Source organism: Fusarium tjaetaba (genome assembly GCF_013396195.1).
Source record: "Fusarium tjaetaba strain NRRL 66243 chromosome Unknown NRRL66243_c0000226, whole genome shotgun sequence".
Classification (NCBI taxonomy): Eukaryota; Fungi; Ascomycota; class Sordariomycetes; order Hypocreales; family Nectriaceae; genus Fusarium; species Fusarium tjaetaba.
The window spans coordinates 120,758-147,560 of NW_023501422.1; the positions used below are offsets into that span (position 1 = coordinate 120,758).

General features: G+C 47.6%; 11 protein-coding genes across 11 annotated transcripts; 6 read left to right on the forward strand and 5 right to left on the reverse strand.

Annotated features, from left to right (window-relative positions):
* Positions 1-91: 91 nt before the first annotated feature.
* FTJAE_9825 (acetyltransferase) lies at positions 92-985 on the reverse strand (the record flags this gene model as incomplete). The annotated part of the gene is made up of 2 exons (XM_037356785.1): positions 92-790; positions 923-985. 2 exons carry the CDS (start codon positions 983-985, stop codon positions 92-94), a joined length of 762 nt encoding a protein of 253 aa, XP_037203069.1.
* Positions 986-1,273: 288 nt separating this feature from the next.
* On the forward strand, positions 1,274-2,083 carry FTJAE_9826 (carboxyphosphonoenolpyruvate phosphonomutase; the record flags this gene model as incomplete). Its single annotated transcript, XM_037356786.1, has 1 exon — positions 1,274-2,083. The coding sequence occupies one exon, from the start codon at positions 1,274-1,276 to the stop codon at positions 2,081-2,083; it is 810 nt and encodes a 269-aa protein (XP_037203070.1).
* A 713-nt stretch (positions 2,084-2,796) lies between these two features.
* FTJAE_9827 (TOB3 (member of AAA-ATPase family)) lies at positions 2,797-4,917 on the forward strand (the record flags this gene model as incomplete). Its single annotated transcript, XM_037356787.1, has 1 exon — positions 2,797-4,917. The coding sequence occupies one exon, from the start codon at positions 2,797-2,799 to the stop codon at positions 4,915-4,917; it is 2,121 nt and encodes a 706-aa protein (XP_037203071.1).
* A 217-nt stretch (positions 4,918-5,134) lies between these two features.
* On the reverse strand, positions 5,135-5,770 carry FTJAE_9828 (uncharacterized protein; the record flags this gene model as incomplete). The annotated part of the gene is made up of 1 exon (XM_037356788.1): positions 5,135-5,770. The coding sequence occupies one exon, from the start codon at positions 5,768-5,770 to the stop codon at positions 5,135-5,137; it is 636 nt and encodes a 211-aa protein (XP_037203072.1).
* Positions 5,771-6,944: 1,174 nt separating this feature from the next.
* FTJAE_9829 (phenylcoumaran benzylic ether reductase) lies at positions 6,945-7,954 on the forward strand (the record flags this gene model as incomplete). Its single annotated transcript, XM_037356789.1, has 2 exons — positions 6,945-7,543; positions 7,603-7,954. 2 exons carry the CDS (start codon positions 6,945-6,947, stop codon positions 7,952-7,954), a joined length of 951 nt encoding a protein of 316 aa, XP_037203073.1.
* A 272-nt stretch (positions 7,955-8,226) lies between these two features.
* On the reverse strand, positions 8,227-10,462 carry FTJAE_9830 (uncharacterized protein; the record flags this gene model as incomplete). Its single annotated transcript, XM_037356791.1, has 6 exons — positions 8,227-8,501; positions 8,551-8,601; positions 8,954-9,020; positions 9,842-10,141; positions 10,191-10,270; positions 10,438-10,462. The coding sequence occupies 6 exons, from the start codon at positions 10,460-10,462 to the stop codon at positions 8,227-8,229; spliced, it is 798 nt and encodes a 265-aa protein (XP_037203074.1).
* A 1,134-nt stretch (positions 10,463-11,596) lies between these two features.
* FTJAE_9831 (Lactam utilization lamB) lies at positions 11,597-12,443 on the forward strand (the record flags this gene model as incomplete). Its single annotated transcript, XM_037356792.1, has 2 exons — positions 11,597-11,665; positions 11,721-12,443. 2 exons carry the CDS (start codon positions 11,597-11,599, stop codon positions 12,441-12,443), a joined length of 792 nt encoding a protein of 263 aa, XP_037203075.1.
* A 617-nt stretch (positions 12,444-13,060) lies between these two features.
* Positions 13,061-14,772, forward strand: FTJAE_9832 (HOL1 substrate-H+ antiporter; the record flags this gene model as incomplete). Its single annotated transcript, XM_037356793.1, has 2 exons — positions 13,061-14,522; positions 14,576-14,772. The coding sequence occupies 2 exons, from the start codon at positions 13,061-13,063 to the stop codon at positions 14,770-14,772; spliced, it is 1,659 nt and encodes a 552-aa protein (XP_037203076.1).
* A 724-nt stretch (positions 14,773-15,496) lies between these two features.
* FTJAE_9833 (urea carboxylase) lies at positions 15,497-22,313 on the forward strand (the record flags this gene model as incomplete). Its single annotated transcript, XM_037356794.1, has 4 exons — positions 15,497-15,711; positions 15,769-19,219; positions 19,867-19,918; positions 20,029-22,313. 4 exons carry the CDS (start codon positions 15,497-15,499, stop codon positions 22,311-22,313), a joined length of 6,003 nt encoding a protein of 2,000 aa, XP_037203077.1.
* Positions 22,314-24,348: 2,035 nt separating this feature from the next.
* Positions 24,349-25,004, reverse strand: FTJAE_9834 (ankyrin repeat-containing protein; the record flags this gene model as incomplete). Its single annotated transcript, XM_037356795.1, has 2 exons — positions 24,349-24,713; positions 24,806-25,004. The coding sequence occupies 2 exons, from the start codon at positions 25,002-25,004 to the stop codon at positions 24,349-24,351; spliced, it is 564 nt and encodes a 187-aa protein (XP_037203078.1).
* Positions 25,005-25,281: 277 nt separating this feature from the next.
* FTJAE_9835 (meiotic recombination SPO11) lies at positions 25,282-26,803 on the reverse strand (the record flags this gene model as incomplete). Its single annotated transcript, XM_037356796.1, has 7 exons — positions 25,282-25,734; positions 25,840-25,911; positions 25,959-26,039; positions 26,085-26,171; positions 26,217-26,325; positions 26,378-26,444; positions 26,494-26,803. The coding sequence occupies 7 exons, from the start codon at positions 26,801-26,803 to the stop codon at positions 25,282-25,284; spliced, it is 1,179 nt and encodes a 392-aa protein (XP_037203079.1).

Sequence of the window (26,803 nt, forward strand, 5' to 3'; positions counted from 1 at the left end):
GCAAGGAGCCCATCCACCAGCGCGGGAGACAGAAAAGCAGCCCAGTCAGTGTTCGTAACCCGCGCAAATCTCCATTCAGTGACACAAAGATCTACGCGAATTCCTTGGATTTCGGCCGCGTCATTGTCCGTTTCTCGATCTTTGCATCACGCTCCATGTAAGTCTCCACAAACGTTCCGAACGACCACTTAAACTCCTCCTCAGCTTTTATCCTGAATCCGAGCTTCTCGTACACGAGTTTTCCTTTGGGTGTAGCCTCAAGAAAGCATGGGAGAGCATCTGTGTCAGCACGCTCAATGCCCCAGCGGAGAAGTAGAGTGCCCGCGCCTTTGCCTTGCCAAGTCTCGTGCGTGCAGATGAGCTCAAGGTAATAATGAGGTCTATCGCCTATTAACTTGCGATGGCCTCTTGTCATAGCGCCAAAGAACTCGACTGCGAGATCACCATTTGCTGGCCATGCTTCGGCTGGTGGAGGATCTTGAATTGAGGCACCGGGGAGGGCCCATTTTGCTAGCGAGACTACTTTTTCGTCTTTTGAGCCTGGGGAGGATTTGTGCGTAACAACGAGTAATTCACACAAAGGATCTGCAATATCATCCATAAAGGCCTTCTGAAAGAAGCGATTTGAGGCATCGATGTCGGACGTGAAGACACGGCTTCCGATATAGGTGTCACCAAAAGCTGAGTAGTAGACCTGGCACATCTCGGGGATGTCCTCTGGGACAGCAGGGCGCAGCTGGAGAGGCATCTTCACGATGTTGAGTGATGCAGTATTGAGTGAGAGAGAGCACTGAAGATGATTCAGTCACAAAGTGGTGACACGATTCAGAAATATTGTGACACTGCTGAGCCGTCCTCTAGCATTGAATCGCTATGGGACATCCCCACAAGCGATTCCCAAGCGGAAGGTCTAGCGAGGTACCCTTGTCCATATTGACGGGAGAGCTTGAAGATCAACTGCGCTGTGTGAAGTGAAAGTGGCCATGTTGGGGTCTATGAAGATTCTTGAATCTGGTGAGGATCATAGAACGAGGCCACAAAATGCAACTATTGATGTTGGAAAGCCTCGTTGACGTGGTCGGTATAACTCACCTAACCCGTCTTATGCCGAATTACGCCGTCCCCCGCGCCCTTCACATCAAAAGCAACACTAAAGTATTGACATGTAAGTATGACTCCTCCGTCTTGGCATATAAAGATCGTGAGAAATATTGTAAGTGAGGCATAAACAAAGAACTACCAACATCGTATACATCATCAACATTGACCGACCATGTCCAACGACCTCGCCAAACAGCTCAAGGCTCTCCACAAGCCTTCATCGCCAGTTGTCTTCCCGAATATCTGGGACGTCGCTTCGTTCCAAACTGTCACATCCCTCAACCATGGGACTTCCAAGCCAGTCAAGGCTCTAGCGACAGCGTCTTGGGCAGTTGCAGCTACATACGGTATCCAGGATGAGGAGCTCACCCTAGAGCAGAACATGGAAGCGATTGGCAAGGTTGCACCGCTCGCCAAAGCGGCTGGTATTCCGTTGTCTGCCGATTTACAAGACGGATATGGGTCTCAGATTGAGTCTACTGTCAAGCGAGCCGTTGAGCTTGGTGTTGTCGGCGCCAACATCGAGGACGTGAGCTCTGAAACATTCGAATTCTACCCCATCGACGAACAAGTTCAGCGTCTTAAGACGGCTCTCAAAGCTGCCTCTGACGCAGGCTGTCCCGATTTCGTCGTCAATGCACGATGCGACACCTTCCATGTCGACACAGGCCTCTCAGAAGCTGAAGCGATGGAAGAAGCTATCAAACGCGGAAAGGCGTACCTTGAAGCTGGTGCTACAACAGTGTTTTACTGGGGTGGATCAGGACGGGGACTACGAGAAGCATGGGTTGAGACCTTGGTGAAAGAGCTTGATGGAAGGGTTGCGGTCAAGCTGGCGCATAGGACCAAGGATGCGCTGTCAACTAAGGCATTGGGTGAGATTGGTGTTGCGAGGATTAGTGTTGGACCAAGTCTGTTTATCTTGGCACAGGCTGCTATCAAAGAAGCTGCTGCGAGCATCCTCGATGGTGGAAATTTGTAATTCCTCTTTCACGGCAGTACAGAAAAGTCTTTTTTGACGATATCTCTGATTATTCGTTGGTGTAGCTTTGCTGCCTGTGATGATGTGAGGTTCATGTCGCTCAACATTCGTGTCTCTGCAGATCCTGGGCCATCCTCAAACAACAAATCTGATGACTCTTTTGGCCATCCAATCCCAGGCTCAGCTTCCTTCAGATGGAACTTTGGTTCGACAAAAACTAGCTATACCAGTTACAATTGTTTTTCCAGTTCTGGGGCAGTGTTGGATGCCTACAAGCAGCCTAAGCCTTATGGGCCGGTGCCTGGATCTAGATCCATTGATGGGCTGTGCTGCGATCAGCACGGTCAGCAATTGCTGCAAATAGTCGCCGATGAAATCATCCAGCCTATCAGACAACCACGAAGGGATGATACCCTGCATTCACTATCGATTTTAGCTGGGGTAGTTATTCACAGCTCGACTTGGCATTCCTTTTTGCGGGTCTGGGCAATGCCGTGTGAGTAATATGCCGTCATGCCTACAGATGGAGGCCTTATCTGAGGCTGCATCGGTGTTGTATAAAGAGAAAGATATAAGCTGAAGTAAAAGTTATCATCTCAAACTAATTCACACTTCTTCATTCTAATTCTTCAATCTCTATTGCAACCGCCATCCCTCCCTCCCTCATAACCTTCCCCCCTCACATAATACCCCATAACACCAATACATCCATCATGACTACCGACACCATGGACTCAACCAAGAGCAGTGGTGACGAGTCCACCGTCATCCTGACACCTGCAGATACAGAACCCAAAGAGGAGACTACACAAACCAAGACAGAACAAAAGACAGAAGACTCCAAAACAGAAGATGCCAAGACAGAAGAAACACCAAAAGAGGATGAAGAGAAGAAGGAAAAGGTCATGGTCGGTCTCCTCACAGAAAGCAAAGATCTATACGCAAAGTTCGATAAGAACGGAGACCGATCATGGACAGACAAGTACCCTGATGATCTTGAGGAAGCAGCAGAAAATGAGGAGACCCAAAAATACGCCGTCATCATCCGCAAGCGAAAGCCCAAAGAGGCTGACTCTAACAAGCCTCTCGACATTGACTCCCTTGTTATTCAATCTCCTTACCTCAAGCGTGTTCTCGGAAAGGTCTTTGAGGACTATCCCGGTATCGTCACTGATGTTTCACGCCTCAAGTTCCATGCTCCTTTCGAGTGTTTTGTTCATCGATGGGGTCAATTCACTGCTGCGAAGGATGATCACAAGTATGATCAAATCACCCGCGAGCATGTATCGCTATTGCATAAGATCATGAGAGATGAGCTGGGCGAGATTATCCAGCTACGAGAGGATTACTTCAAGAACCGCGCTGTTGCCTTTGAGCATGTTTGGACTCTTTTCCCTCCTGGCTGTACAGTTTGGGGTTCCGTTAAGGGAAGACCCGTTGCTGTTCGCTTCGACTCGGGATACCTCGCAAAGACACAATGTGGTGGCCTTGCCTACATGATGAACTGCAAGGGTATTGATTGGGATGGAAGAAGCATGGGATGGTGCGACATCACCATGCAGATCAATGACTTCCCCGGCACTGCTCCCTTCTCCAGCCTCTCATGCTATCCTCTAGAGTACCACCCCAATCACGATGCGGCACGCAAGATGCTTCTCGAGCGTGGGCGCAAGTTTGAGAGCCTTGCGGGCTATCACTACAAGGCATACAGTGGTACTGCCATCTGGTGGGTCAATGCTACCAAGTCTCGTAAAGAGACTGTCAACTCGCGCATTGTCATCGATGGAGCGAACTGGGAGAAGCAGAACCCTGACCATACCGTTTGGCTTAACTACCTGACCGGTGAAGGCCCTGTCGCCAACAGTGATCGGGATAGTGATGCTGGCAATGATGACAATGACGATTGTTACAGTGACTGTTACAGCGACTCGGGCGCCAAGAAGCCTGACTTTGATGATGACCAGCGCGCTCCTCTCAGTGAAGAGCAGCTCATCATGACGGGTCCTATGGTCCGCGGTTACTCCCTCAAGAACAAGCGATGGATGGAGTTCTTCATTGATGATGTTACAGAGGTCAAGTTCAACGAAAAGGCCTTTGACTCGCTTGTTCTTCCTGCCGATCAAAAGGAACTGATTCTCGCTTTCGCCCAGAGCCAGGTCAAGTTCAAGAACGTCTTTGATGATATCATCTCTGGAAAGGGTAAGGGTATCATCATGCTCTTGTCAGGTGGTCCTGGTATTGGTAAGACACTGACTGCGGAGTCGGTGGCTGAGGAGATGAAGGTTCCACTGTACATCATGAGCGCTGGTGATCTCGGCAGCGATGCCTATGACATTGAGGAGAACCTTCAACGCATTCTCGAAATGGTGGCCAACTGGAACGCTGTCCTCCTTCTCGACGAGTGCGATGTCTTCCTCGAGGCTCGCTCAGCACATGACATCGAACGCAATCGCATTGTTTCAATCTTCCTTCGCATGCTCGAATACTACGAAGGTATCCTCTTCCTCACCACCAATCGCGTCAAGGACATGGATCAGGCCTTCCAAAGCCGAATTCACATGTCGCTCGAGTATCCTCCCCTCGACAACACCGCCCGAGAGTCTGTTTGGCGAGGTTTCTTGAGCCGCGCCGTCAGTCTGGATGCGAAGATGGAGGGAGACTCTGCGCATGAGATTAAGGAGGAAGAGATCAAAGCTCTGGCTGGTCTAGAACTAAATGGTAGACAGATCAAGAACGTTCTCAAGACGGCGAATCTTCTGGCTTGTCATAAGGGAGAGAAGTTGGCGTTCGCTCATTTGAGGACAGTTTTGAGGGTCGAGGGTCATTCATTGTAAGGTGTTGGGTATTATTGAAGAATTTTAAACAGATATAACTCTTATTGCGCCATTGAAGCAGCCGTTGCCTGTCTGTGAGCCACCTGCTATGACTGACAGTGCAAGTGAAAATGACAAAGAACCTCATATCCCAGACCATTCCCGGGTCCAAAACATAGTGTTTCCCAGGAAGGCGAAGATACATTACTAAGAAGTGGTAAAATATCTCCACCCGCTCCTATAAGAACTCCTGCATATCTCTCTTCCACTTAACCCCATGGATCTCGAACATGAAGTCGTTAACGCACTTCTCAACAGGCCGATGCTTCCAATCTAAGACTCCGTGAACCTCAGGATCCCAAGTCTGGTCATCCGCGTAACAGAGATCAGAGAATATCTCAAGCACTATTCTCGAGAAGGTCTTAATGTCCTTTGAGGGGATGTGGCTGTCGTACTTCTTCACCAGACTGTAAGCCATGGGTCTCAGCCTATGGAGAGACTGACTTTGTCTTGGGCCATTTGCCATGAAACCCATCATATACTTCCTCGCGCTGGCGTTGGGAATAAAACAAACCCTATCTGCACACGCCTCACCGTCGGGATGGTCGCGTTGGCAGATCTTGAACGTCATGTTTCTGCCGAGGATAGGACACTGTGGTTTGCAGCTGTACTCTTCATACGCATATTGATCGCTATCGTCGTCCCAGCTACAGTTGGGCGGCCGACTGAAGGCAGCGTAGTAGTGTTGAGCGGGCGATAAGTGAGGCAGAGAGGCGGCATCCCTCTTCTTCACGAGGAGGTTGTGAAGGGCGAGTTCGATATCCTTGTAAAGCTGGGCTCGAGAGAATCTGGCTCTTTCTTCTGTAGCTACCATCTTGAATGTGAAACTATTCGGGGTTTCTTTTAGAAATTAGTGTTTTCGTAGGACTTCGTGTAAAGACTACTTGGAGAGTGTGGGAATATTGTGAGTGTTTAAGGGCGAGAGTGTCTCGAGAATAAATGAGTTGGTGAGAATGGATGATTTTAGAAAGAAATAATCAGAAGGAAGATTTCTTTTATAGATACTTTAATTTTTTTTTGGTTCAGGTAGACTTCACATTATTGAATGGTAACTTTAATATGGGAAGCTTGTTCTTTGAGAACCACGAGGCATCGCTGTATAGCAATCTGCAGAGTTACCTAAGACATAAAGCTTACTGGAAATAGGCTTACCTTAGAAAAGCTATTTTGAGATATTCTTGGCAATAGGAGAAGTTAATCACAGGCACTTAACGGTTCTCTTTGACACTTTTACTCTGTCAAGTGAAACTGTTTGTCTATACTTGGTGAAACTGGAATCTCTTTGACTTATCATGTTCATTTCGGAAACATACTATTCACTGTGCGTGATTGAACCAGGATAAACTCTACTCATATTTTACACTGATTCGAGGAAGACATCTTGCTAAATGGTACGACTATTAAGATGAGACTTTCTCACGATAAATTAGAACTTCATCTGAGTCTTTCCATAACCTTTAAACTTCAATCATAAATTCACGCAAATGGTGTAAATTAGACCAAACAGCCAATAGCGTAGCCAGTCATTTGACTCCCCTAACATCAGAGGTCACCCAATAACAAAGGTTTAGGTGAAGTTCAAAGAATTCATCCATGACATGTATATAGGGGGTATTGCAATTCTCACGATAGTTGGTTCAATTGAAGTGACTCAACTATCGAGGCTGACAAACTTGGTCTACCAACCACATTAGGCAATTTATAGCAATATATCGTGCTCAACCCCGCCTCGGCCCGCTATGAGCTGAGATGCCTGAGCATTATCAACTTCTTCATGTAGGGCGTGATAACAAAGGGCGCACTTTGACATTAGTTCCCCTTCCGATGATCATACACTTTCCAATCTAGACAAAGTCAAGAACCCTAATAGCCTACAGCTTATAAATTCCATACCGGATCATAGCTTACAAATCCAACTTCAACCTATCTATAAACGCAGCCTCGACCAGCGAGTATTGAAAGCCATTACCTTCACCAAAATCATCAAAATGGCGGACTTTCAACCCAAGAGCATTCTCATCTTCGGTGCTACCGGCAACATCGGGCGATATATCACGAATGCTATCGCCAATGCGCAACCAGCATTCGATCATGTGGCCATCTTCACCTCGGAAGACACAGTTACCAGAAAACCAGAATTGATCAAAGAGCTCAAGTCAAAGGACGTCAAGATCATCACGGGAGATGTGAATAATCCTGAAGACGTACAGAAGGCTTACCAGGGCGTCGATACTGTCATAAGTGCAGTGGGACGCAATGTCATCGAGACACAGATTGAGCTCTTCAAACTCGCAGCTGAGTCTGGTTCAGTGAAGTGGTTTTTCCCTTCAGAATACGGCACGGATATCGAATACGGCCCTCAGAGCGCCAACGAGAAGCCTCATCAGCTGAAGCTCAAGGTTCGAAAGTACATCCGCGAGAACTCCAATGGTCTAAAGTATACTTTTGTCGTCACTGGGCCGTATATCGATATGTACTTTACCCTGTCGCCCGATGTTATTGAGGCTGGAGGATTTGATCATAAGAATAAGAAGGCAGTTTTGATTGATAATGGGGAGGGCAAGATTGGCTTCACAACTATGCCTGAGTAAGTTTGATTGTTATCAGTCTTCCAGTCTTTCTAGAGATGTGACTAATATTCGATAGTGTTGGAAAGGCTGTAGTCGCTGCTCTTCATCATCCCGCAGAGTCTTTCAACCGCGCTCTAATCGTCCAATCTTTTGTCGTTAACTCTAAGCAGATTCTCAAGGAGCTTGAGAAGCAGACTGGAGGTGAACCTTGGGAGGTTTCAAGCTACACTCTGGACGAGTTGAGGGAGGCAGAGAAGAAGGGGTGGGCAGCTGGAAATCCCAAGGCGGTTTCTTACACTCTTCGACGAATTTGGTCTGAGGGGGGCACACTTTATGAAAAGACGGATAACGAGAGGATTGGACTCAAGGATGAAGACCTGGAGACTCTGGAGGATGCTGTTAAAAGGGAACTTACGACTGGATACTAATCAAAGCCTTGCAGGAATCTCAAACATTTAGATGTTGATTTCAAACACTGAGCTTGCGGAGCTCTTTTGTGTCTGTAGTCTATAATACAAATAGTTCAGTCTCATCTAGGAGTCAGGTCCTGGGAAATACAAAGAAGAAAAGCCTCGTCACGATACAAAACCCCTTTGATTGAGATGTGCACAAGTAATATTCACTGAGATTGGCGCTTCTACTCATAATCAAATTCTTATCTCTCAGATACCTATTCAATGTCACTTTATTACATCCCAATCTAAGGCCACCAAAGCCAATTGATCTCCATATCAGCAAAAGGGTTGCGAGGAAACCAGTCAGGAAGATATTCGCCCCATCCCCAGTAGTTTCCAGCTCCCATAGGATGATCGGCGCACATTCGAATGTTCATGACATTAAAATCGGGAGGAAGATCATTGGGATCCCATTCCATGGGTCCAAGACGACCGCATTTCTCCTTGGCCATCGGCCATTGGTCGGCTATGGCTACTGCAGCGAGACCAGCCGTGAGAAGAACTTTGGGCTTCATGTTGACTAGAATGATATGTTAGCAAGAATCATGAAATAGTCCCAAAATGCTTACGTCTTGTGATCTGAGCGGTTGTGTTGATATGATGGTTGGATTTATGTGGTACTGAAGAAAATAAGGTTAAAATAGAGGGTGAGACTGAACACGAGAAATGAAAAAAGCTCGGGTATATAGCCTGTCTAGCCTGTCACCTTACCTATTCCGAAACGTGGCGCTTGTCTAAATGGTTTGGATGCCTAAACGAAATGGCTGTGCTGACGCAAGCTAAGGAGAGGCACAGCTTCGGGTCTGGGGATGAGATGACACGAAGGATCATAATGCTGAATACAATGAGCCCAAAGACTCGCTTGTAGAAGTCAGATAAGCTAATTCTAGTGACAAAAAAGCTTCTTAATGGCCTATCATTCTTGGTCTAGCGTATGCAGGCCGCTACTTTAGTCTTGATGCTCCACCTGACAGCTCCAGAGCATGTGGCCTGGAGCAAGATGCAGGAGAACTCTGCTCTTCTGAAGTGGATATGTGTTCTTTGAGAATCAGTATCACATTTCATGTAATTGGCCAGATTGTTGAGTTCATTGTCCATCAAGCTTGAAAAGAGATAAGTCCAGCAGGATACGAGTCATCGTGTGACTGACGACAAGGGTCATCTGCTGCGCCTCGAATCCTTCAGTCTATCAATCGTCCCCAGGACTGGCCGAATTACTTGATCAAATACCTGCAAACCGTCATGTTACAGATCGATCTATTGGTCAAAGTGGATGTCTCCGTCGCAGCAGCCAGTCATGGCTCTACATGCTGATATTGCACCAACAGCCAAGGGTTTAACAACAACCTCTTGGATGTCACGTAGGGCTGAAGAGCACGACAGGGGTAATACTTCAAGGCCATCTGGCTTTTTGATAAAGTCGTGAGTTTCCTTTTTCTTTCAAGCCGGTACGAATAGATGACCCGACGCATGAAGCTTATAGCAACGTGTCTAGACTACCTCTCCAGAGACTCCTTGGGAAACTTGGCAATATCACCTTTATGGCATGAAATTCATGTTGTCATGGGGAGATGACAACTACTGATTCTATATCTAGTAATCAGCAAAATCAAATCAGGTTTATAGTATACCTATGCTGAGTTGCTAACTAAGCGGCTTCCTCCCCCGAGCAAGAAACAATTGCTGCTCACCACCAATCTCTCTTGGTACTTGAGACGGCGCCGAGGTCAATTTCCACGCCCAATCTTCAAGTCCAGCGTTATCATACGAGCTTTTTACTTCATTCTCATGAAACCCCATCCTACCAATCGCTCCTAACGTTCGATTTTCGGTCTGAACACTACTGCCCGCCGAGCTTACAACCCAGTCAATGATAAGTAAGATTCCTCCTGGCCTCAGGCGTTTTGAGAGCTGCAATATCATGTTATCCGGCTCTTCGATATGATGAAGGGCCATACACATGACTACCACGTCAAAATCAAAGAATCCTGGCGTGTCAATCTCCGGAGACGGCGTCAACTCGGGATCGATAAGATCGGCCTGAACAGCTCGCATTTTTGTCGAGGTATAGCCTGCTTTCAGTGCCAGTTTGTTATACTGCTCTACCATTCCTGACGCTATGTCCATGCCTCTCACTGTAGACATGAATGGTGCAAGTGCCTGTTAATAGTCAGTATAAAGTCCAAGAGTAAACGGCGTAGTATGTTACCCGAGACGCTACGCCATCACCACAGGCGTAATCTAACAGTTTTGTCGGTCTTGAAGATGGTGGCTTGATACCGATCCAGTCTATGTTCGCGCGTAGCTCTTTTGATATTTGATTGCACAGCTCAATAATCCAGGGCCATCGAAAGAGCGCCGGGGCAGTATTGCTGGCATGAGTTAGTTCTTGCCAGAGGCGTAGTATATTGAAAGAGCCATACTTGTAATGAGCCTTGTTCTGTTCCCCCATTGACCTCGGGACATCGTGAGCTGGACCATGGTGATGATGATGATGATGAGTATGGTACTGCAGATGGTGGTGATGGTGGTGACAATGGGGGATATCCTCCACGGGTTCGTGCTCCATTCTGATAAGAGGCTTAATAATGGATATGCTGAGATATATATTATATTCAATTCAAGCTTCACGATGCTCAAAAAAGTCGAAGATGAGGTTTTGCGAGCAAAAGGCTCGGTGTCTTGGTTTAGCGACGCCAAAAGGGTTGGTAGGTGAGAACCCTGATGGGCTCTTACATCAGTCTGTCAGAACACGCGACAGACGAGTCCATATCACAAGAAGCCAGCTTGAGGATAACTCACATCTACTCAGCATTAGTTTAATTTTTCAACACGTCACATTTCCATGACCATTCTGTTTATTGCCACATGTCTAAGAAGCACGCCAGAGCCAACTTCATCACTCGAAAGGAACCCAATGTTAAATAGTAAAAACGATTATTGCTTCAACTCAACTTTGCATGACGTGGCTTTGATATAACTGAAATGTTATCTCAAACAGCCCTCGGCTTTAGCCACGCCGTCATCTGTCGGCAGCTTGGTCATTTCCTGCATGCTTCGGCCTTTTGATCAACAAAAGTACGGTCCGTAGAAGAAGACCAGGATGCAACTTGATGGGCGAAAAATGGGAACCGGAAAGAGAAAAGAGTCACGGTTCTGAAGTTGAATGGAGTTCGTTTTTCTCTTCAAAGAAGGTCACCAAGGCTTGCAGAACTCCCAACGAAATCACAACAATCGATCCATCCTTCGAGTTACTGTAATATCAAATATGGAGTGCTTCAGGGTATCCAATCAAGATATGAGTAAATGCGGCGGTTGTATACAGACAGGGCTATGATAAGGTCCAACCGCTTATCAGACTTACTACCCCAATCTTCCCAAAACGATCATTTTCTACCCCAACTGTCATCCCTCAATCATGATTAACTTCTCCAATGTTACATGGGGTTCAGCGATCAGTAACGTCATATTGTAACAAGACAAACTGAACGGGGGAGGCATCACGTGTGTTGGAGAGATAATGAACACAAATTCCTCATCGAATCATGACTTGAGCACGAGTGTTGACCTATCTCGAAGTCGAATCATTTTTCATTCTATCAGAAATCTTGCATCATGACTGGTTTAGCGCAAAGATATGAGATCAACGCTGATATGGGAGAAGGCTTCGGCCGATGGAAAATGGTAAGATCTCTGAAAGACATTGTTTGTTACCAGTTACTAAAATATTTTTTAATAGGGCCCAGATGAGGATCTCATGCCTCTCATAGATGCAGCAAATATTGCATGTGGCTTTCACGCTGGTGATCCATCCATCATGCTAAAGACAATTCGTCTCTGCAAGCAACATGGCGTCAAAGCTGGTGCCCATCCTGGCTTACAAGACCTCTTTGGCTTTGGACGCCGAAAAATGGAAATCGACCCCAAGGACATGTATGCAATGGTCTTGTATCAAGTTGGAGCCCTAAAAGCAATGCTGGATGCCGAAGGTGTTGAGCTGTCTCACATAAAACCTCACGGGGAACTCTTCTTCTACATGCAAAGAGACAAGGGCATAATGAGAGCTGTACTAGAAGCTTGTGCAACTTTCAAAGTTCCTGTATACGCCTGCCAGAACCCGGAACAGGAGGCCATGTGTAATGAGATGGGCGTTCCGTTTCAGGGAGAGGTCTACGTTGATATCGACTACTCACCAGAGGGAAAACTTGTTCCCTTTGCGCAATCTCATCCTGTGACACCGGAGATATGTCATGAGAGGGCTTTTGGTGCGGCCATGAAGGATACAGGGAAGGATATCAACGGGGATCCATTCAACTTTGGATTCAAGGGGAAGCCGTTCAGTATATGCCTACATTCTGATTCGCCGACTGTGCTGGAGAATGCGAAGCTGGTTCGACAGGCAGTGGATGAAGCGAATCGAAAGAAGTTTTCTTCGCAGAATACCAATGGTCATAGATTGTAGACGTTATCCTAACAGGATGAATGTAGAAAGAAACGCAGTTTCTATAGAAATTGAAAGCTATGTGACAAAGTAAATTCACATAATTTTGGAAACCTGATGACTTTCGGTATTTACTCAAAATACTTTACCATTCGACTATCCTGACTTGAACACTTACTGTGCTTCAACATCAGATCGGGAGACGTACCGACAACGTGGCAGTCTGACACACCTCCAAGCGAGAACTTGACTCGTTCCTCGCTAAGAAGGTTAATAAGATGTCCAGAAGTCCAGACCACTCAATCTGCCCTCAAACAATGCCGGTCCTGGTCACACATGACGAGCTATCAATGCGGGGATAGTAGCTTAGCTCCTAGCTCCCCCTGTCCCTCATATCAAGGGTCGCGCGATAAGAGTCGAAAGGTTGGGGTAGAAATAGGTTGTCTAGATTACCTATCGCAAGCCACTTCGTCGAGTAAGTGATAATAAGGTAGTATAAATCATATAGATGTCTCGATGATCTGCATTGAAGTGATGATTTAAGACAAGGTGTAGTCTTTAGTACTTTTCTTTTCGAAATCCACACAATTCTGATTATTGTCTTGTTGATATTTATTTCGTGATCAAATACCGGTGCAATGACTTCTGGAGTCGCCATTCCTGGAACTGTCCAGCTCGTCGATGTCCAAGGCATCTTCAACGTGAAGCATGGCCAACAGTCACGCGACATCGTTCTCGTTCCGCAGCCCACTGACGACCCCGACGATCCTCTTCGCTGGAGTATCCCTCGAAAGACAAGGAATATCATCTGCGCCATGGTATGGTGCTTCTTCGTGGCTGCTATGATTTCTGGTCTGTCCCCAGCATACATCTTGATCGAGGAAGACACTGGTATTTCGATCGCTGATCTGAGTACTGGCAATGGAATTCTGTTTCTCTTCCTTGGTTGGGGAACGATGATCACGCAATGCGTTGCTCTTGCATATGGTCGACGCCTCACTCTTATTGTTTCTGTCATTCTCACCACTGGGGTCACTCTCTGGACCGCCTTTGTCAAGTCAAGAGGAGAGTTCTTCACAAACCGAGTCCTGCTTGGTATCTGTGCTTCACCCCAAGAGACTCTTATCGAAGTCATCATTGGAGACATCTTCTTCGCGCATGACAGAGGCTTTTACATGGGTGCCTATAGCTGGACTCTATGGTGCGGCGCGTTCCTTGCACCTGTCGCATCTGGCTATGTTGCCCAGGAGCTCGGCTGGCGATGGATCCAGTATATTCTCGCCATCATCGGAGGAAGTGTCGCTATCATCACCTTCTTCTTCTTTGAAGAGACAATGTTCTACCGCCATCACGACGTCGGAAACCTGTCTGATACAGCTGCACTCGACCCAGCTACCATCAAAGCCTCTGCTACAGTCGGAAAAGATATCGAAACTCCGTCTGAGAAGCAAAACCCTTCAGTCCAGGACGAGAAGTCCACATCAAGATCTATGGAAGCCACGGCGTATACATCAGGTGGAAGCGAAAAGACCTATTTGGGGAAGCTCAAGGTCTGGGGTTATCACGACTCGCGGCAGCCTAGCACCTTCAAGCTCTTCTTCCTCCCAATCCGCCTGCTGTTTTCGTTTCCCGGTATCGGCTTTGGTGGTCTTCTCGTCGGTGGAATTCTTGCCTGGTACAACGTCGTTGGAGGCTCTCTAGCTCTGATCCTGGGAAATCCTCCTTACAACTTTAGCGCCAACAACATTGGACTCACGTACCTTGCTTCTGTCGTCGGTGTCACTATCGGATGCTTCCTTTCAGGCTGGATGTCAGATTTCTTGGCCTTGTTCCTGGCCCGTCGAAATGGAGGTGTCATGGAACCCGAGCAGCGTCTCTGGACTTGTCTTATCGCGCTTGTAATGCATCCTGCAGGCTGTCTCTTGTATGGTGTCGGCGCTTCATATCATATCCACTGGTTTGGAGTTGTCTTTGGTCTCGGGTTGATCTGCGTGACTCTTCCCATGGGCTCCAATCTCGCTTTCACTTACATCCTTGACACTTACAAGGAGGTCGCCGGCGAAGGTCTTGTATCGACCATCCTGATTCGCAACATGATGGGTATGTACACACTTCATTCACTAGGTCTTTTCTTCATTAATAACACTATCCAGGCTTCGCGTTTGGGTATGCCGTGGTTCCAATGATCGAGAACCTTGGACTTCGCAATGCCTTTATTCTCATCGCCGTGTTGGGAGAGGCTGTCTGGTGCACTGCGATCATGATGATCTATGTTGGCAAGCCTCTGAGAAGATGGACTGCGCACTCTTATTGGAATCTCATTGAGCATTACGGCGCGACTGCTCATTGATCTTGCGTCCCGCAAGTACTAAGCTTCAATGGCGGAAGATAGATATTTAGTGTCGTTCGGCCAAGCAGTCTCTTACTTCTAAGTTAGATAGTCTGAATCAAGTCATTACACTTTTAATTGAGCGCCGTACACCACGATCGCAATTGTTAACCTTGAAGCCTGATGTGGACTAGCGATTACTGAAAGTACCATGTAAATACTGGCATGATTCTCCCCATTTGGCCTTCAATAGTTACTTGACCGTGTCTGTGACTGTACGTTATTTTAGCATCGTTCAGCTCCAAAACTTGAGCCTTCTACCAAATGTTTCCGTAACAGCCTCTAGGTACGGATCATCGCAACATTGTACATCCGTATCCCTTGTGGCCTCGATGAGCTCACTGACATGGGCATCCTGTTACACGTCCCAATTTCTACCCCAATGGCTTGCCATAATAGGAACACAAATCCCGTGTGCCCGAATTCTTACCTCTTTCGATCACCCCGCGTTGGGGTAGATAAGCTATCCAGATAGCGCATCTTGGCCTGGAGGTGGAGAGGCTATCCCCAGTTTTGATAACACCTCCAAGCTGCTGCTCATCGACTCATACGTTCATTTCATGTTTTGATCAGTTCATAATAAGTCCAATCGTTCAGAAATTTACCCAAAAGTTATCTTTCTTCTCACATCTGTCTTATCATACCTTGTTCTTTTGTTGAACGCCCATTGGCGACGGTTGCAGTCATGGGTTCACTCGACTTACACCCACTACAGCACATTCGCAAGGTGCTAATAGCGAATCGCGGCGAGATTGCTGTTCGCTGTATAAATGCCTGCCGAAAACTCGGACTTCATGTTGTCTCAGTGTTTACCAACGCAGATGCAACTTCTCTGCATGTGAAGTTGGCAGACGAAGCAATCCTTTTACCGGGCGAGGATAGCTCGGCTTATACAGATGGGTAAGTACAGAGGATACATCTCTCCAATCACAGCATCTAATCATTAATGGCTTATAGGGATGCCATATTGGACATTTGCAAGCGCACAGGTGCAAATGTCGTGTTTCCCGGATATGGCTTTCTCAGTGAAAACGCAGAGTTCGCTGACACAATTTCCTCTGCTGGTATCGTCTTCGCTGGCCCCTCCACGGCTTCAATAAGAGCCATGGGCCTAAAGCACGAAGCCAGAGGTATCGCACAATCTGCCAATGTCCCAGTCATCCCTGGCACTCAACTCTTAGCGTCTGCTGAAGAAGCTACAAAAGCGGCGACAGAGTTGGGTTTCCCGGTGATGCTGAAAGCCACTGGAGGCGGCGGTGGCATGGGTCTTCAGATCTGCAATTCAGCAGATGAGATTGCGAAAGCTTTTGCTATGGTCGAGAGTCGCGCTGGTACTCTCTTCAAGAACAAAGGAGTATTCTTGGAGAAGTACTACCCTCGTTCTCGTCATATCGAAGTCCAGGTTGCAGGCAACGGTGAGATTGTTGTCGCTTTCGGAGAACGCGAGTGCTCGCTACAAAGACGCCATCAGAAAGTGGTCGAGGAGTCTCCAAGTCCATTCTTGGAACGTCATGCCGGATTACGTGAAAGAATGCTCGACTCAGCCATCAACTACGCACTGCAGCTGAAGTACAAGAGCGTTGGCACAGTTGAGTTTCTTGTTGACGACGACACTGCACAGTTCTTCTTTCTCGAGATGAACACTCGATTACAAGTGGAGCACGGTATCTCTGAGCTGTGCTACGGAGTTGACTTAGTCGAGTTGATGTTAAGACAAGCAGATTACGAACTTCAAGGCCAACTTGGCATCCCCTCTGAGACTCTTAAGGGACTCGGCAGACCGCAGCCTCTTGGCTCAGCGATCGAAGTTCGTGTTTATGCCGAGATACCACTCTGCAACTTCGCACCCAGTCCTGGTGTTCTCCAACACGTCCATTGGCCGCAAGGCGATGGTGTGCGAGTCGACACTTGGGTCCAAAGCGGCCAGCGCATCACTCCCCTCTACGACCCGTTAATTGGTAAAGTTATGGTCCACAGCCCCGATGGTCGAGAAGCTGCGCGACGCAAGATGCTCTCAGTTCTGGCGGATACGAAACTCCAGGGGACTCAGTCTAACCTGGAGTACCTCTCTGCAATTCTCGACTCGGAGTTATTCGAAAGTGGAAACACTCTGACCAATTCGCTATCAACTTTTCACTTCAAGAGTTGCTCTGTGCAAGTGCTTGAGCCTGGTGTATCCACCACGATCCAAGATTATCCCGGTCGCGTCTCTGTTGGACACGGCGTACCCCCAGGAGGGCCCATGGATGATCTTAGTGCTCGGATAGCAAACATTCTGGTCGGCAACGATGAAGGGGTTGAGTTATTGGAGGTTACCCTATCTGGTCCCAAGTTGCTGTTTCATGAGGCTGCGATTGTCAGTGTTTGTGGTGCCGAGCTTCCCATTGCGGTTGATGGCAGCCCACAGCCGCTGTGGTCCAGACTTGTGATCAAACAAGGTCAGACTTTGAGTCTAGGCAAAGTCACTGGAAGTGGTGCGCGAGCATACCTCGCTGTTAGAGGTGGCTTCCCAGACGTCCCAGCGTTCCTCGGCTCCAAGTCAACCGCCCCAGAGCTTGGCTTCGGGGGCTACCAAGGTCGAAAACTTCAGACACACGATATCCTCGCCCTAAGCCCTGATTCCAAAGCTCAAGCAGCTAAAGCGACAACGGTCACCCTTTCGTCCCATCATGTACCCAAATTCGGAAGCACCACTATCTGTTGTATCGACGGGCCGTACGGTTCTGATGATATTCTGACAGAGGAGGGATCGAAGACACTGTATGAAGGGGAATGGAGTGTCAGTCATAACAGTGGCCGAAGTGGTATACGCTTGGAAGGACCGCGATTGAAGTGGGCTCGAACATCTGGAGGAGGTGGGGGATCACATCCATCAAATGTGTTCGAGTACGGGTATCCCAACGGCGGTGTCAACTTTACTGGAGAGTCTCCCATCATATTTGCTAATGACCGGCCTGATCTTGGTGGTTTTGTCTGCCCAACGACAATATGCTCTGGAGAGATGTGGAAGCTTGGTCAACTCAAACCCGGCGACACCGTTCGGCTGCAATCTGTATCATACGAGGATGCTCTGAAGATCACTCATGAGAAAAACTCCTATCTTGCAGCTCTGGCAGCCTTCGCTGATGGAAAGTCTGGGTATGTAAGTGCTCTCCAAACGGCCATTGCCGCTAAGGCCCCATCCTCCATTCTGCATCAGTCACACGCAAGGGGCGTCCATCCCCAGGTGATATATCGTCAAGGGGGTGATACCAGTATAATCGTTCAGTATGGCAACCAGACTTCGGACTTGCGAAACACAGTCTGTGTCCAACTGCTCACTCAGCAGCTGGCGGCTGCGAAACTGCCCAGTGTGCGAGGCGATCCTAACATTTCCACCCTCACTGTACGCTTTGATCCAGTCCATATCGATCGCACTGAGCTTCTCCAACAGCTTCTGACTTTTGATTCGAACATTGGCGATACTAGCGGGGTGAAAATTCCTGCTCGACAAATAAGGCTGCCTGTCTGCCTCGACCATTCTTCACTCGAGGAGTCAGCGCAACGGTATATGGAGAACATAAGACCGACAGCTGCATATCTCCCGGATAATGTCGAATATCTCCGTAAGAACAATGCTCTGGCGACGCGCCGAGATGTATTGGACTCTCTTCTCAAAACACCGTGGTTGACTGTTGCCGTTGGCTTCTTCGTCGGAACGCCCATCCTGTTCCCTCTCGACCCATGGCGGGTGTTGACAGGTCAGAAGTATAACCCCAGCAGAGGATATACGCCCAGTGGTTCGGTGGGATTGGGAGGGTCTACAGTCGCCATATATCCCGTGGCTGCACCAGGAGGATACCAACTCATGGGCCGAACCCTTGGTGGCTGGGATTCGACAGGTAACAGGCCTGGCTTCTCTCCCCAGAAGCCTTGGCTCTTCAACCACTTGGATCTGGTCAGCTTCTATGAGGTGACTGAGCAAGAATACAACAAGATGGAGCGAGATTTCGAGGCTGGTCAGTATACCTTTGACATTAGCGAAACAGCTATCGATATGGATCAGTACATCGCCAAGTTTGATGCAGCAGAGAAGGATCCAGAGTATGAAGCATGGCGAGAGCGCCAATCAAAGGCAGCCGATGAGCTGGCTGCACTTGAGCAGAGGCTGTTCGACGAATGGACCATCTCAAAACAGTCTAGTGGTGGTGTAGATGAGGATGGCGACATTGACTCGGACGAGATTGCTGTGATTGAGTCACCTGTAAATGCGAATGTCTGGAAAGTTCTCGTCAAGCCGGGTGATATCCTGGAGGCAGGACAGACCGTAGCGGTTCTTGAAGCCATGAAGATGGAGATCAATTTGGTTGTTGGTGAAGATCAGGTCGGCGCTGAAGTAGTCAAGGTTGCTCAGCCGCCGGGAAGTGTTGTAAGCCCGGGAACAGTCGTTATAAAGGCCCGGAGAAGACAAGAGTAGATCATAGTGTACACTAAATTGAGACAACAATTGGAAAGGGAACGAATGTCGGACTATCGCTTCATGTAAGGAGGTTGAGTAATCTTGAGATTAAACTTTGACTAAGGTGCCTCTATCTGGACGATCGGGGAGTCACTGAAGGTCGCTAGCTGGGCTGGACCTTAGCGGTCATGGTTCCCGGTTCAGCGGTGATACCGTCACGTGGTTCCACTCGACCGGGCCGGTCTTGGAGGGTCCTGGGACGAACCCCAGTTCTTCTGTCAGTTATCGACTACGCTCCACGAACACTCCCTGTCTGTCCTGGTTGGTATGAAGATGCAGAGATGTTCAAATTGACCAATGTTCATTTTCCTTCCCACCAGACTTAGCTCAAGTCGCCACTTCTGCATTCAATAATGCAGTTCAGTCTACAGCACCGATGATATCACGGACTAAACGTCCCACTTTACACCATGAAAGGCAGACCTCGGCTGCCTATACCTCTTTGCAGGTTCTGCAACAAGGAGTTCAAGAGACAGGAACACCTTGAAAGGCATATACGTACACGTGGGTCACTCTACTGGATACCGCTGTTGAAATGAGGCTGATCATTCCACAAGATACACGTGAAAGGCCATATGGGTGCCCTTGCGGCCGAACATTTACAAGACAGTGAGTTGACATATTAACATCTACCTTACGCTAGCGACAAAGCTAAACAAGTCATAGAGATCTACTGAATCGTCATCGAAGACTTTCTCAATGCTCTACCAATGGCTCAGGGAAACAAGCGGAATCAAACCTGGCAATATCGCCTGACGGGGCTGTGACAACTTCACCCTCAATCTCACAAGCTAGCGATGAGAACAATCATCACAACAACCAGCTACAGTCTCAAGGAAGTTCCTCTAATTTAATGTCTATGGCAGTCTCTCCCCAAGCCATGTCTTCGCAGCAAGATATGATGAGCCGATTTTCAATTCATGATCGGCCACTCGGTTATCAAGAGCAGACACCAAGTCATATCTTTGAGCCACCAAAAGATCCCATCCACAACAGCAATTTAACCCCAGCGGGAGCTTTGGATAGTCTTGACTTCACGCAATTCGAGTCGTTCAACGCAGATATGTTCCCTGATGAGATGGACATGATCAACAGTTATCTCGGGGAGGTCCTCCCCCCTGAAGACTCACATCAAGAATTCACACCAGATACAGCAAACTTCTTTACTCAATCGTTTATTCCAGAACCAGCTCTTGCCCCTGCTCCCTCAAGCCATTTACATCTTGAGGCACCTGGGCATATAGAATCGAGCAGCGCCCCAACGTCGATTCTACCTTTCTGCCAGAAACGACAAGCTCAAGCAGCTCCAGCTCGAAACAAGATTGATCGGTTGCTGGATACTACAGAAGATATTGTAGCAACAAACCCCTGGGCTGTATCGGTTGCTGCTCATGAAAGGCTTTCCGTAGAGTTCTTGAAGCACAGGTCAGACATACCCCAGTCATTCACACTTCCCAGCAGACATGCGTTATCTCGATATATCGCAAGCTGGATACGAGGCTTTCATCCGCATTTACCATTCGTCCACCTTCCGACTACCAACCTAGAATCCATGTCACCTGTACTTCTCTTGACGCTGGCAGCCACAGGATCGTTCTATGGATTTGAGCACCCGCAGGGGTACGCCATGTACTTCGTGGCCAAAACTATGATTAACCATGAGCTAGAGGAGAGACGCCGTGCGTCAAATCGCCATATTCTCAACGGCTTTCCTCGTTTTGCAGCTCTCCCTACAAGCTCCACAGAAGTTTACGATCCGCCAACAAATCACGCTGCGGTTCTAACCAAATTCGACATTGAGCTATTACAATCCTTGCTAATTGCCGTGATGACTATGTCATGGCTGGACGGACCACTTGCAGAGGAAGCACTCGCTATGAGTAGCCAGTTAACTACGCTCACACGCGACATCTTGAAACGTCTACCCGAGAAACATCACAATGATACATGGGAGAATTGGGGCCGCGATGAAGAAAGGCGACGCACCCTTCTCTCGGCATATTTCACATTAAATATTCAAACCATCTGCTTCAATGTACCGCCTCAGATGACAGCTACAGAGTTTAGCTTCGAACTTCCTTGCTCCGAAGCTGAGTTCAACGCACCGGACTCGGAAACATGGAATCGTGTACGACGAAAGGTCGACCCACGCAAGCTCAACTTCCAGTCATGCTTTAAGCAATTACTGTCCGGAGAACCACTCGCCCAGGAGGTCTCTGCAACAGAGTTTGGCAATTATATGCTTATCCAGAGTTTGCTGATACAGATCTACTTTGAGCGTCAAGTGTCGTCTGCACTGTTGTCTTCATCGCCAAGTCTGTCGGAGAGTACCATTGCGACTTATGCTGCTGCACTCGGTGCCTGGCAATCTTGCTGGGACTCTGCTATCGAATCTGCGCCCGATCCCTCCTCTAGAAACTCGCCACTACCTTTCAACTCGACTGCTATGCTCCGACTAGCTCATATTCATCTTGGGTTTGGCCTGTACAGTCAATGCGAGTTGCTATCTCGAGATCCTATCGTCAAAGCTCAAGTGTTCGAACCGTATCGGAATCCATTACCTCTGCGTGCTCCGCACCTTGATCAAGCTGTTCTTCATGCTATCTACGCTTTAAGAATCCCTGTGAGAGTCGGCATTGCGTTCGTGGCACGTGGCCGTACAGGTCATTGGAGTGTCCAGCATGCTATCAGTCACTTTGGATGCGCCCTTCTACTTACCCACTGGCTTGAAAATATTTATCAGCTAGTTCTGTCGGATGGGGCATCAGCTCTCAGAGAGGAGGAAAAGCGCCTGCTTTCTATGGTCGACCGTCTAGTCGAGGAAACTCACCTAGAGGCTTCGCTGGGGCCCAAATCTGATTTTCCTGGCAGGATAAGACGTTTGGCTATCGCAGCAGTGAAGCTTTGGGCTGAAACTTGCAAAGGCATACAGGTCTATGAGATCGTGCATGTCGTTGGAGAAACACTTTCCCTAGTGGCAGAGTCACTAGAAAAGCAGATCTAGGTCTTGAAGCAGAAGAGCTTGGGCTTGGTTAACTGTACATGCATGTGTAATTCTAATAACTTAGAAAATGCTGGGGTTTCAAGGGTGTGTTTTCTAATAGGAGTGTTCTAGACGGACTTTGAGTCAACAGTCCCCAGAGTTACATCATAGACTACCGCGGAGAACTTTGAATGTGTTACAAGATTATTGGGTACTGGGGAGCCTTTTCGATGTTCAAATCTTTTCAAAGTTGTTAGCACTGAGTTCATGGGCTGAACTGGTAGAATAGTCTATACTGAACAAACAAGTTACAGTCGAGCTCCCTAATTGTTTGGCCTATTATGTCTTTGTTCGGAGGATCCGGTGTTAGTGTATTTCTTCCTGGAAGAACACTTACATCAACTTGATATTGGACAACTCATTCGTTCTGTTAGTACAGCAAGTACTTTCGAAACTCATATATAATGCACCCCCCAGCCCATGGATTATCATTCAGTCCCAGTAATAAACCCATTTAGTATTCTTGATCTCCATTAACCTACACTTCCTGCTTCACCAATTGCAGCGGCCAAAATCACAGAGACAAACCCCAAAACAAGGAAAACGGAACGTCTCGCTAAGTACCCCGTGTTGACTTAAGCTCTCAGCCACAAATCCCAACAGCAAACATCCATCGTCAAAGACTCGCTCGAAAACATTTCAGCATGTGTCGTCTTCTTAAGCTTCAGTATGATTGCTCTACCGATGGCGAACCCCATTACCTGGAGAATGCACAGGGTGCATCCATCCCTTGCCATGACAGACACGCCTGTTTGATAGAAGATACATTAGCTTTGAAGCCAGGATCCGATACGAGTCCACCGGGTTCCCCTATCGAAAGGGAGTACATCATTGTGAAGATTGGAGGTGACTGCGAGACATGTACCAATAAAAAGGCCAAGAAACTTGAGGAGGAGGATAAGGTGTTCGTTGAAACGACTTCTGTAGTTGGCAGAACCGAAAGGGATCTTGACGGCATGCTCAGGCGTTGTGGCGAGATTGCTGTCAGTAACAGGAGGCGAAGGTTGAATTATGTTAGAAGCGAATATCGACCGAACGATACTTGTTCTTCAGGATCCTGCCGGAAAGAGGTTCATGTTTCTCATGCTGGCGTTAAAGGAATGTTCTGTAGGAAACATACTTGCTCTGCCCATGAGTTCGATTGCCTCATGGATGTTTCTACTAAAAGGAATAGTCCCCAGCACTCCATATACTGCCCTCGACATACTTGCAGTAGAACTGGATGTGGGCTTCAGGTCATGGATGAAGTTACTCCGCTCTGCAAGAGGCATCATAAAGAGCTTGACTTGTCTATTTCTGCTCTTCGCTGATTTGTTTGAGAAGCCCATGATATCTCAGCAACGCATGCCTGACTTCGAAACAACCCACCAAAACATACTATACGCCGCCTGGAAAGAATGACACTCCAGCATGCCGCAAACGAAATGTCCTATCAGCGGAAAAGAATGATGGTTTGGTATATAGGACACGGGCGAGTCGACCAAGGGCTTAGTGCTCAGAGTTTCATATTACTATATATAAAGGTTGGAGGCAAGTAACGAGAGGATGGTGGTTTTCTTATTATATATACATATATCTTTCACATAGCACATGTCTTCAATATACAACACACTTGAACACCTTCCTTTCCGTTACTGATACGTTAGACATCATCTTACCATCATTCGATTGTTGCAAAGCATCTATAGAGTAATCCTTAAGATCTAATAGAGATAATGAAGTATATAGTTGTCCTCTACAAAAGCCTCCAGGAACATATATTATCCAAGAAAGTCTGTCACGGCTTGTGTAACTGAATCTTTGCTGTCACATTTTTCAGACTCGCGAATCCAACTCAAATCAAATTTACCAAGGATTGCAGTTTTCGTTCAAAATGTATTTTCGTTATTCTCATATAGTCCCAAACTCCCTATCCGTTTCCGAAGCTTCCAGCATCACAAGAATCCTCTATCAAGATCCATTCCTCCCAATCCAATTTTCATTTTGGCTGACCTCCCTATGAAGTCTCCTTCTTCTCCTCAGCCTTCTCATCTCCCTCCTCGATCTCAACTGACCCAACAGCAGCGCTCAGACCACCCTCTTCTTGGTTCTTCTCCTCAAGCTTCTTAGCGGTTGACAGGAAGTACTCGGCAACATCGTTCTTGTGGTTGAAGTACGCCAGATCGAGAGGAACGTAGTTCTGCTCGTTTGCCAGCGCGGGGGAAGCACCTTGCTCCAGGAGCAGCTTGATGACATCGAGGTGACCACCTAGTGCTGCCCAGTGAAGACCTGTGTTTCCGGCCTCGTTTGCCTCGTCTAGAAATGCCTGCTTCTGCTCCTTTGGTTGGGTATCGAAATATTGGATGAGTTGCTTGACAATTTCTATAAGATGTCAGCCTCATATTGTTTTACAGTTGGATTCCGAAATGGGGCTTAGGCCTCCCAAAACATCATTGATTCAGGATTAGACATACCTAGGTGACCATTTCCTGTAGCCATGTGTAAACATGTTGACTTGTTGGAAGCATCTTGAGCAGCCGCTACAATCTCAGCAGGGCTGACATTTTCTCGCTCCGCCAGGCTCTTAATAGTCTCAGTCAGATCCTCTTGTTCTCCTGCGCGCGCAAAGTAGATAAGATCATCGATCTCTTCTTCCGTAAGTTTGGGTGCCATGATGATGCGCTTGGTGATGTTTTCATGTCAAGAATATAAAATTTTATGAAGATGAGGGGACTGTGTGGTTAGATACCCCGCTATTTTCGCACCGTGTGGGGTGTAGATCAGTGCAGGGTAGTCAAGTCCAATTTTCATTCTTGATTTCATGGAAAAGATGAGGAAAACACGAGCTAGCTCAGGCGCTTCGTTACATGAATCATTTTCCTTTTTACCCTTCATCATATACTCTCTCATCAGAGATTATAGCATATTCCCTTCCAAATAGCCCTGTAAGTCAGATTGTTTCGCTAATCAGTGCTTCTCCAATTTCACCGTCAAGCCATGAACACAAGTCCCCAGATTCATCGAGCCACTCAATTTCTGCTTTGACACCAAGCATCATCATCAATTGCAACTCGAGTCGTAGTTCTGAGCCTTCGAGCTCATTTGGTGAGTGCAGGCTGGTCTTCTTGAGTGCTGAAACAGCTGCAGCCCGCTCTCTGCCATTCAGATAGGTGACAGGATCGCGGCACTGAATTGATGTCATAGACACATGGCTTGGCTGCCCGTAGTAGGCGCTAGCATGACCTCGGAAGAGATGCACTGATCTGATACCTAGCCACCGCAATCCCTCTACACCGAGATCAGCTTCGTGGCTCAGTCTTTCGGATCCGTGTCGGTAGCATCGCAAGATCTTGACGCCATCGGGATCGTAGTCAAACAGACCCAGGAGCGGCAGTTGGGGGTACTGTGTATGAACATAGTTCAGAAACGAGCGCGTAGTCAAGTCAGGATAGCCTTTGGCCTACTCAAGTTAACTTCGGGTTCCGCGTTTCACATTGTCCAAACATACTGTGACAAGCACGCCAGGACCGAAGATGCAGGTTCTCCAAAATTGGGACGAGCAGAGAGATCGGAAAACGGCCTGAGGGAGTCAGCTTCGCTGGGGCGACGAAGACTTTGTCCTCTTACATCTTTCTCAACAACAAGAATCCATTTGACGTTTTGAACATCGATGCTTGAGACTGACTGCACAGTCGGGATAGCAACTCCCTACATCACTCAGAATCAAGCAGAGCCATACCTAAAAAGTCTTACCAGCTCTCCCGAACAAGGGTTCAGTGTACTCCCATCGCGGAAGCGGATTAGCAAAGGTCCAGCCAAGGCACCCTTTGACGCTGCGACCTGTTCTAGTTAGTTGAAGTACGGTGGGCGCTTAACAAGACGCACAATGTTCAAGTCCCCGCGACCGATACCAAGATTGAAAGCAATGCCATCAACGAGGTCATCCACTTGGCCTTGCTTCTCAAAGAGGTGCTGGTGTTGGTAAAATATGTGGCTGCATATGAGCCCATTAGTAAGCCTCTTACATCTGGGGCCAATGAACTAACCGCTTGGTTAGGAGAGTGCCAGAGACAAGGGCATCATGTGATAATTGAAGAATGAGAAGAATGCGCGCTGCGACTTGTTAGTCAAATTGCCAGAGACAATTCTGCCGAAATCTGACCAAACTTGACTGCTTCCTGCTGATTACGACCAGGGAAGCGAACCTGTTCGGACTGTGGATTTGCGGCACGACGTGTTGACCTTCGTGGAGAAAATGGAATTGATAGCACCTGTCCCGCAGCTAAAGCGCCGATGATTCGAGCAAGAATGTCCTCAATGCGAGTGACAACCGTTCCAACGTTGGGGTTGTTGATTATCGTATTCGTATCAGTATTCTCGTTCGCTGTCGCTGATGATGTGGGATTAGCTTGGGATCTCTGTGTTAGTTCTGGTGTAGCAATTGATTGAGGAGTTTCTGCCTCTTCGTCCAT